Source organism: Chrysochloris asiatica, unplaced genomic scaffold (genome assembly GCF_000296735.1).
Source record: "Chrysochloris asiatica unplaced genomic scaffold, ChrAsi1.0 scaffold00041, whole genome shotgun sequence".
NCBI lineage: Eukaryota > Metazoa > Chordata > Mammalia > Afrosoricida > Chrysochloridae > Chrysochloris > Chrysochloris asiatica.
Window position 1 is genome coordinate 21,557,430 of NW_006408559.1, and position 10,226 is coordinate 21,567,655.

General features: G+C 53.0%; 1 protein-coding gene across 1 annotated transcript; it reads right to left on the reverse strand.

Moving 5' to 3' along the window:
- Window positions 1-1,457: 1,457 nt before the first annotated feature.
- Window positions 1,458-9,024, reverse strand: ZNF467 (zinc finger protein 467). The gene is made up of 5 exons (XM_006861296.1): window positions 8,991-9,024; window positions 8,494-8,610; window positions 7,886-7,999; window positions 2,143-3,425; window positions 1,458-1,631 (listed from the first exon to the last, which is right to left on the reverse strand). The coding sequence occupies exons 1-5, from the start codon at window positions 9,022-9,024 to the stop codon at window positions 1,458-1,460; spliced, it is 1,722 nt and encodes a 573-aa protein (XP_006861358.1).
- Between the last annotated feature and the right edge of the window lie 1,202 nt (window positions 9,025-10,226).

Below are 10,226 nucleotides of genomic sequence, written 5' to 3' on the forward strand. Positions count from 1 at the left end.
CCTTATACAGGGTCACTATGAGTCAAAACTGACTCGACAGTACTTAACAAAAACAAGCAGAAAGCATTAAAAGATGGATGGAATTTGCAGAGTCACTGTACCAAAAAGAAATGGTAGATGTTCAGCCATTTTTAAAAGTAGCATATAATCCAAAACCAATGGTAATAAAGGAAGAAGTCCAAGCTGCACTGAAGGCGTTGGCTTCAAACTCCAGCACTGCAGAGAATACAACTTGAAAGGTTTCAACAAACTGATACAACACTGGAGATGCTCACTCATCTAGGCCAAGAAATTCAGATGACAGCTAGGTGGCCAATGGATTTTTACCCATTCTAAAGAGAGGTGACCCAACAGAATGAGGGAATCATAGAATAATATCATTAATATCCTTTCACTATACTTATTCAATATGTATGCTGAGAAAATAATCTGGGAAGATGGATTATATGAGGAAGAACATGGCATCAGGATTGGAGGAAAATGCATTAACAACTTGAGATATGCAGATGATATAATCTTGCTTGCTGGAAGCAAAGAGGACTTCAAATACTTACTGAGAATGCAGATCAAAGACTATACAGCCTTCAGTGTGGGTTGCACCTCAAGTGTAAAGAAACAAAAATCCTCACAACTGGACCTGTAAATAACATCATGGTAAATGGGGGGGAAATTGAAGTTTTCATTTTGATTGGATCTACATCATAGAAGGAGCATTCAAAAGATGAGAAGCATTGGATTCAGCTAATCTGCTGCAAAAGACTTCTTTAAAGTGTTAAAGAGCAAGGGTGTTGCTTTAGCCATGGTATCTTCAATCACCTCATTTGCATGTGAAAGTTGAACAATGGATAAAGAAGACCATCGTAGAAGAGTCGATGTATTTGAACTATGGTGTTGGCAAAGAATATAGGAAGTACCATGGACTGCTAGGACGAGCAGTCTTGGAAGAAGTGCAGACTCTGTGGAAGCAGCAATGGGCTCCAACAGAGGAGCTGTGAGGGTAGCTCAGAACCTGGCAGGCTTTCATTATATTGTGCACAGCGTCACTATGAGTGGGAACCTACCAACAACCACAGCAACCAAGGGCCCGCTAGACTCTTCGTCCTCATCCTGCCACGCTGGCCAAACCCAGTACCCACGGCTCATTCCGCAGGCCTTCTGCTACAAGTGTCTTCATCCTGTGAGCTTCCCTCCACCTTTCCTGACTGTCCCGTCACCCTCCCTCAGTTCCTAGGGCCCTCGCTGCTGCCCTCCACAGCACTGTGCTGTCTATCACATCCAGGCACCTAGAAAGGTTTTCTCAGGTTGTTTCTGTGATTGTAATGTTAGACGTGGGAAGGGCCTCAGCCTTCATAAAATGCCAGCCGTCTTGTTGGAGTGGAGAGAAAATACAGGTTCAAGGAAGAGAGGACTCAGCCCCAAATTTCCCCTGAAGGGAGGAGGCTCACTCCCAAGCCTTCTCATTCATTCAGCTCTAACATGCGGTGCACTGCCTCTTCCTCTTCACTGCCCGACAGGTGGCGCCAACTCTCCCACCCAGACGTCCAACGTCTGTCAGAGCACGTGACTGTGAGGAAGATGACGTCAGGGCGACCGCCCTCCATCATCAGATGGTCCAGCTGCCAGAGTTGGCACTGGCATTGGGGAGGGGGAAAGGGGAAATGGGATGGGTGGAGAGGAAAGGATCTTCCAGTCTGACCAGACTAATAGCCCGGGATCTTCCCGGTTTACCTTTAATGTTATTAAGTGCTGTCAGCCAATTCCAACTCACAGTGACCCTATATAGGGTTTCCAAGGAGCGGCTGTTGGGTTTGAACCGCCAACCTTGTGGTCAGCAGTGCAGTGCTTATCCTACAGCGCCACACCAGGACTCCTTTACCTTTAAGAATATACTGTCCCGGGGGAGCACACAAAACGGTACCAGTATGTCCTAGCAGAAGGGGTCCCGCCTTCTGAAAGGGTCTCTGCATACAAGGTCTTCCAAGCACCTGGATCGGAACTGTTCCCAGCAATGTTTGTCCTCAAACTGTCTGTTACGGAATGTCAGAGCTGAGTGGTCTTTCCAGATGCTTCCCAGGCGGGGCAGGTTTCCCAACACGGTGTCTGAGAGACTTAGAAGAGCGGAGGAGGCTCCCCCTCGCTAACACTGTGCCAGGCCGCATGGCTGGCCTCCACCGAGTGGACACGCTGGTGCCGCTCCAGGTGTGTCTTCCGGCTGAAGCTCTTGCCGCACTGCGCACAGGAGAAGGGGCGGACGCCCGTGTGGATGGCCTGATGGCGAACTAGATTGGTTTTAGAAGTAAAGCTGCGGGCGCAGACAGCGCAGGAGTGGGGCCGGCTGCCCGTGTGCACCGCCTGGTGGCGGCTCAGGTGCGACTTGCGGCTGAAACGGCGGCCGCACTGTGAGCAGGGGAACGGCCTGGCGCCGCTGTGGGCTCTGGCGTGGGCCGCTAGGTTGGGTCGCGAGCCGAAGCGGCGTCCGCACTGAGAGCAAGCGAAGGGCCGCTCGCCCGTGTGCACCCGCCGGTGCCGTGCCAGGTGCTGTCCATGGGCGAAGCCACGCCCGCAGTCTGGACAGGCGAAGGGCCACTCGCGGGCCAAGGGCGCGGGCTCGGTGTGGGGCTCAGCGCGGTGTAGACCCTGGTACATGTCACGGCTCTCGCTGCCCAAGTTCAGGGCGCAGTCGGAGTCGTTGAGGAGGCTGGGTGAGGCGGGCGCTGGGGGCTGAGCCTCGTGCACGCGCTGGTGCCGAGCCAAGTGTTGCCGGTGCGTAAAGGTGCGGGAGCAGCGCGCGCACGGGTAGGGCCGCTCGCCTGTGTGGATGCGCTGGTGACGGATCAGATGCGTCTTCTTGCGGAAGCGCTTGTCGCACTCGGCGCAGGGGAAGGGCCGCTCGCCCGTGTGCGTCTTCTGGTGCGACCCCAGGTGGATCTTCTGGCTGAAACACTTTCCGCACTCGGAGCATGGATAGGGCCGCTCACCCGTGTGCGTGCGGAGGTGGCGGGTCAGGTGGGCCTTCTTGCTGAAGCGCTTATCGCACTCGGAGCAGGGGAAGGGCCGCTCGCCGCGGTGGCTGCGCTGGTGCAACAGCAGATGCGCTCGCTGTGCGAAGCTGCGGCCACAGTCGGAGCAGGCGCGCGGACCCTCGCCTCTGTGCAACCGCTGGTGTAACCTCAAAGTCAGCCTGTCCCGGAAGCGCCGCTCGCACTCCCCACAGCCGAAGGGTTTCTCTAAGGCCGGAGCCCACCCAGGCAGCTCGAACCCACCCGGCACCCGTGGCTCTGGCTTATACGTGGCCGCCAGAGGTCCCAGGTCGGGCGCAGGGAGAGAGCTGGGGAGGAAGGGCAGATGCTGCGGCCATTCGACCTGGGCTTCGGCCTCCGGATCCTCATCTTCCACCTTCACCTTCCGAACCATCCATTCATCCCCTGAAGAGGCACAACCAGGTCAGTTTAGTGGACCCCATGCCAACACCCACCCAGCCTGGGCCCCCTTATACTAGAAGGTGCCCAGGAGTGACCAAACTCAAGGTCCTCTCAAGTTCTCCTTCAACGTTGACTGTGGTCCTGGTAAGCCCCTCCCATGCCTGCAGGCTCCCAGTCGTGGCACCTGGATGTTTCCCCAGTAGACATCTGGCCCACCTTTCCAACACAGCTTGGGGGGTGGCCCATAGATGGTAGCAGATAAGGGGTTCAACAGCAATCCTTGGATTTTCCCAACCTTCCCCGGAGACTAAGCCTGCTATTCCTCCTGGCACCTGGGAACCTGAATGCCTTCTCACTTCTCATTCATCACTTTATTATTCATCTTATCTATGTGCGTGTGGTGTGAAGATCACTTTTATATGGCCTTTCTAGTCATGGTCTCATAATGACCACCAAATGATTGAGTGAGGCTATGCAAATGAGGTGCTTGTGGCTTACCCAGGGGAATGAATAACTTGCTAATAATATAAATAAGGTATCTGTCACCCTTTTGGGAGTGGGACCATGCAACTAAGGTGTATGGAACCTAATACGGAGACTGGTCAGCCTTGCCATCCCATTAGGCTTAAAATGATCCATCCAGGAGGCACAAAGAAATGACAAGAGCAGAGGCCAGATTGCTGCACTGAGGCCCTCCTAGACCCAGGAACTAGAGAGCTAGCGCCTCTGAGATACTAGAGATGGCGCCAAGGCAGCAGAACCAGGAGAGCGAGCGGCGGACTGAGGGAGAAAGCCGAGTGCCATTGGGCAGGATGCTTGCTGGCTAGTGGAATGGAATGTTTCTGGGCTCAGGGTAGGTTTGGGTAGTTGAGGTGAAGTTTTCCCACAAAGTAAGAAAACTGAGCACCTTCCTGCCTGCCCGGGCACTTATTGTTAGAGCTAAAGAACTTTGTAACACTTGACCAAGCAGGGCAGAGGCCAACCTGACCCAAGATGCCCAAGGATCGGGAGAGAGAGGCCTGGCTGCAAGTACAGCTAAGAAGCTGTCCTGAGTTCTGTGTGGCTATTGCAACTAATTCTCAAACCACCAGAGATTTAGAAAGTGCCCTGGGAGAGATAGCTGGCATCAGACGCAGAATTTGATGCAATGGCTCCAGACTCCAAGAAGCATGGGACATTGTAAGAGAAAGAATAAAGGGGTGTAGGAAGTGAAACTTTTGATTCTCAGATGGCTAATTTGGTTGTTACCTATAATGACTGAAAGGGAAGTTAAGAGATTTTAAGCTCCAGCAGAGGGACAAGAAGCTGCTTCGAGAGTGGCCTTGGGCAAAAGCCAATTAAACAAAATGACTGATAGGCAGCCGCAGTCTTCTGGTCCCACCCAACCAGAGATCCAAGGCCATGGCATATGAATGGGAAGATGGTCAAGATGTGGAGAAGATGAAACTGGGATGTTTAACCAAGGGTTACATGTTTATTAGAGGCCTTGGTATAGCACTGTAGGGTAAGCATTAGACTACTAACCACAAGGTCAACAGTGCAAACCCACCAGCCACTCCCTGGAAACCCTATACACAGAGGGTCACTGAGTTGGAACTGACTCGATGGCACTTAACAACAACGTGACTAGTTACATGTATTATGGATGCTGGATGTTTCTCCTACCAGTGCTGTAAAACAAACCTAAAATGTATGATGGAAATGAACATTAGGTATCATAGATTACAGAGTGTGTGTAGCTCTGCCTTCAGCCAATACTTGATTGGATATACTAAATGGGAAAGCAGGGTTTGTCCAAAAGAAGCATAGGTTGTTGGTTTGGATGAAATCGCCTGGCGTCTAGGTTACTGGGTGCTTGGGTGGGAAAGCCCATCCTAAGACTGAGACTTTAGAGGGATCTGGGAAGTAGACACCTGGGTGGGTCCGCTTGATGAATGCAAATGAGGAGATACAGCAATTAAGAGATGGGCTGAGTTTGGACATGTTCCATTGGCAGTCACTGACCTAGCCTCTGGAGACTAGGGATGACAGAGAAAGGACTGGCTGGTCTGAAGTGCAGAGAGGTAGCTGGACTCCTGAGCCTATGGCTAGTATCAATGACTTCACCCACAAGGACTAGAGACAAGCTGGCCAGAACTCAATTAAATGAAGAGAAAGAGGTTTGACACCATGAACTGGTATCGATTGCTGCACTTTGTTGGCTGAATCTGGACTGGACTTTGTCTGTGGAGGTAAATATTCAAAGTTCCAACCAGAACAGAAGAGGCTTCTGATCAAGGCACAGGTGTGTCTCCTTACAGCACTGGTTTGATGGGGATAGACAATTTAGAAATTGACTGTCTTAAATGGGGAGAGACAAAGGAATGAACATTCTGATAAAAATATGATGTCCCTACTAGTTATTGAGTGCCAACTATAGGCAAAACCCTTAGCCATTTGCAGCATTCCTCACAAACCTTCACAAGCACACAGCACCACTACTGGCCCTATTTACAGCTGTCAAACTGAGGCTCTCAAAGGTGAGGTAGCCTGCTCAAGACTATTCAGACAGGGCTCCAGACTTACCAGATCGGGCTGGGTCTGGGGCCTATCTCTTCCCACTCAGTGCATCGCCTCAAATGCAGACTCACAGCAACCTATAGGTTACAGCAGAGCATTCCCACGGCTGTCAATCTTTACCGAAGAACACAGCCACAACTTGCTCTCAAGGCAAAAGAGCCTTGGATTAATTAGCCAAGCACTTGGCCACCATACCACCAAGGCGTAAGCGTGTCTGCCATTGTGCTGGAGTCCTGGTGTGCACTTGTAGGATATGCACTAGACTGAAAACTAAAAAGTTGGTGGTTCAAACCCACCAGTCACTCCTTGGAAACCCTACAGAGGGTTGATATGAGTTGGAACCCACTTGGCAGCACTTAACAAGAAGCCACAGAGTTGGTTCTGACTCATAGTGCCACGAGCAGACAGTGTAGAATTGCTCCTCAGCGTCTCGGAGGCTGTAAATCTTTGTGGCAGCAGAGTCTCTTCTTTCTCCCATGGGGCCACTGGTTGACTTGAACCACCAAGCTTGGGGTCAGCAGTCCAATGCTTATCCTACAGCGCTATTAGGGCTCCTTGTGGTGGTGGTGGTTGTGTGCCAGTGACTCACAATCTATATAGGAGCAGAAAGTCTCATCTTTCTCCTGTGGAATGATTGGCAGATCCACACTAGGAACTGACCTTGCAGTTAGCAGCCCACCTCATAATCCACTCCGGTACCAGGGCTCCTGAGGAGTATACGTACACACCACTGCCGTTGAGTGGATTCCAACTTAGCTTGACCCTATCTATATAAGGTTTCCAAGGCTGTATGTAAATCTTTACAGGAGTACAAAGCTGCATCTTTCTCCTGTGTAGTGGCTGGTGGGTTTGAACTACCAACCTTGCAGTTAGTTGTTGTTGTGTGCCATCAAGTCGATTCCAACTCACAGAGACCCTGTATAGGGTTTCTGAGGATCAGATGTTGTTAGCAGTCCAGTGCTTACCCTCCAGCACCACATCAGGACTCCGGGGGTATATATGTTGTTGTTAAGTGCCTTCGAGTCAGTTCTGACTCATATAAACCCTGTATAGGGCTTCCAAGGAGTGGCTAATAGGTTTGAACTGCTGACCTTGTGGCTAACAGTCCAGTGCTTACTCTACAGTGCCACACCAGGGCTCCAGGAATATACACACTGTTGTTAAGTGCTGTCGAGTCAGTTCCAACTCATAGCGACCCTATATAGAGTTCCCAAGGATTGGCTGGTGGGTCTGAACCGGTAACCTTGTGGTTAGCCCGGGTTTATCTTCCAGCGCCACACCAGGGCTCCACAGGAGTATACATAGGATGGTGGTGGTTATGTGCTGTGGAGTCGGTTCTGACTCGTAGCAACCCTGTGTAGGGTTTCCGAGGCTGTGAATCTTTATGGGAACAGAAAGCCTCGTCTTTCTCCCATGGAATGGCTGGTAGTTTCGAACTGCTGAGCTTAAGGTTAGCAGCCCGACTCATAAAATCCTGTTGGATAAAACACCGCCATTCAAGCAAACAGTGCTAAGGATAGTGATGGAGAGCAGTGATAGAGAGGCTCGGGATGAGAAAACCAACTGTTTGGTGCCTGAATGTCCAGACAGAAGGCATGGAGAACCTGGGTGTGCAAGTGGCAATTTGGGGAAGAGGGCACGTCTCGGGAGAGGTGCTGAAAGTTGACCAAAACCATTTACCTTCCTGGGAATTGGGATTCCTGTCACCAACAAGCATGTCGATACAGATGGCAGGGAGATGAGGAGGGAAATGGGGGTGCAGAGGGTTTCTGGGAGCCCCTGCCTCTCTCATTTCAGTGTCGAGGCATCCAAGCTTCCTTGGGAATGGGGCTGAATACCAGAAGGAGCCTGAGCACAGCAGCGCTGCAGTAGCTGGGCCCCTGACCCCACCTGGGGAGACTCACCTGGGCAGGTGCCCTCAGACTCAATCTTCGACGGCATGCTCACCCACATTCCTCCGCAAAGAGGCTCTCCTTGTTCCGTGTGGGCACTCTGCTCAGGTCTGGGAGCCTCATGCCCTGGCAAAGAATAATATACCTCAAGGACTGGGAGCCAGCTGGTCTTAGGCGCTTTAGCAAAGCTGCTGCTAAACTGTACAGGTAGATGTGGGGAAGGGCCAAGAGGGTTCCCCCACACCCCCACCCCAAGAACTAACACATTGGGGTGGGAGTCATGAGGAAGTCCTGGTGATCCACTCTGCTGAGGGCTCTTCTCTTATCCTGCCTCCCTCACCTTCTCCAAACCCCAGTCATAGCTCAGTTCCTCAAGAGGCCCCACCACATGCCCACTTTAACCCTAACCACCCTCCCTTGCCCCAGCACCTACACTTTCATGAACTTTATCAGTGATTTTACATTGGGCTTTGCTGACAGTCGCTCACACACCCATGAAGCTCCTTCAAAGCAAGGAGCTTTATCTATTTGGTTGCTGAAATGTTCCAAACGGCTAGCACAGCACAGAGTAAGTGTTCAAACATTTGGCAAAGAAAGGAAGCCTCCTCTCACCTACTTACCTGAGCATGCACCCAGCCCTCTCTCTTTCCTGTCAGAAGCCATCTGCTTCTGAACATCACAGGACTGTGGCCCAGACTCACTCTGGGAGGCCGTCGCGGACTGTCCCACACAGAACCCTGTTATAGTTGGAAGAAGGATCTAAATGAAATACAGGCTCTGCTCCCACTAGACAGAATCAGAATTGGAGGGGGTCTTCTCCTCCTTATCATCTTGTTCCAGAAGGTCAGGGTCCCTAGCCACATGGACAAGGGACAGCTCAGGCTCCCCAGCAGCTGGTCAGGTGTCAGCCCAGACCTCAGAGTCCTGGGTAGAAGGGACAGGTGCCTGCTGAGAATCATGCACACATGAGTGCACACACAGAAGGGAATCATACACACACGTGGCCACATGACCTCACAGGTCTCCAGGTTCCTTAGACCTCTGCCAGCTGCTGTGTTGTGGGAATACAGGCCTGGCTCCCCCACCCTCCCACTCCAGTTCTCAAACTCAAGCTCACCCAGGGGGCTGAGGGCCTCTAAGGACTCCCTCATGGTAGTCACAGCTCTTCCTGGGGACAGCTGACCCTGAGGAGCAGAGGTGGTTGTTGTTGTTGTTAAGTGCCCCGGAGTCAGTTCTGACCCATAGCTATCCTGTATAGGGTTTCCAAGGAGCAGCTGTTGGGTTTGAACTGCCGACCTTACGTTCAAACTGACCTTGCAGTCCAGCGCATTATCCTGCAGCACCACATCAGCACCCCAATGAGGGGTTAGGGCCTAAGGTAGGGTCCCTGTGTACCCAGGAGGGGAACGAGGATGATCGAATTCAGAAGGTGTCTAAGGAGAAATCCACTGGTACAGTCCCATGGCATGCCCTCCCTCCCACCCCATGGTGCCCTTGTTGGAAAAGCCCAGTAACCCAAGGGGTCTCTGAGCTAGAACTTGGTCTTCCAGACCCTCCAGCTGTCCCTGCAGGACCAGGAGGTGGGGTCACCACTGGGCAACTGGTGGGGAGGTCGAAAGAGGGGTCTTCGCTAAAGGTAGGAAACGACGCTTCTTCCTCTTCCTAAAACCCTCCCTCCCCACCTCTCCCCCACCACCCCTCCCCCACCATCTCTCACGCAGCCTACCAGCTGCGCCCCTCCCCTAGCTCCCCTCCCCACTGTTTCACCCCTCTAGTCCGCTGGAAACCCCTCCATGCTCGCTGTCCCCCCAAACCACCGCCTTCCCTGACCCAGCTCTCCGGCAGCCTCACTGGCCGCGCTCCCGCCTCCTTCCCGCTCCCGGGGGCCCAGCCTCTCCTCCCTCCCCCTTCCTTCCTCCCTCCTCTTTTCCTTCCTCCCCCCTCCCCCACCAGGCTCTCCCCACCTCCCCTCTCCTTCCTTCTTCGCTTTGCTCGTCTGGGTTCCCTCCCTCTCCCCACACCCTCTGCCTCCCTCTCTCCGCAGCTCCCCTCCCTTCAGAAGCCCAGGCTCCCCGCTCCCTTCCCCCTCTGCCTCCCCTCCCCTCCTTCCCTCCTCCTCCGGTCTGCTCCCCGCTCAGCCTTCCGATGCCCCCCACCCCAGCTCTCAGCCGATCCCCTTTCTGGCCTGCCTCACCTAGGAACCCCTTACTCCTCCCCACACCTCTCCCGCTTTTGCCCCCCACTGACTCACCTCCCCCCAAGTTTTATTCCCAAGTAGACCCCTCCCCACCCATCTTTGTCCTCCGTTTGTCCTCGAGCTCCGCTGAGGCCCACAGCACACTCTGCGGGGGGG

Excerpts from the sequence above, each read along its gene's own strand:
- ZNF467 (XM_006861296.1), bottom strand. The coding sequence starts at position 9,024 with ATGAGGGAGTCCTTAGAGGCCCTCAGCCCCCTGG. Across the intron at positions 3,426-7,885 it reads GTCTGAGGGCACCTGCCCAG|GGGATGAATGGATGGTTCGG; the intron begins GTGAGTCTCCCC and ends GTGCCTCTTCAG. Across the intron at positions 1,632-2,142 it reads GCCATGCGGCCTGGCACAGT|TGCCAACTCTGGCAGCTGGA; the intron begins GTTAGCGAGGGG and ends CCCCAATGCCAG.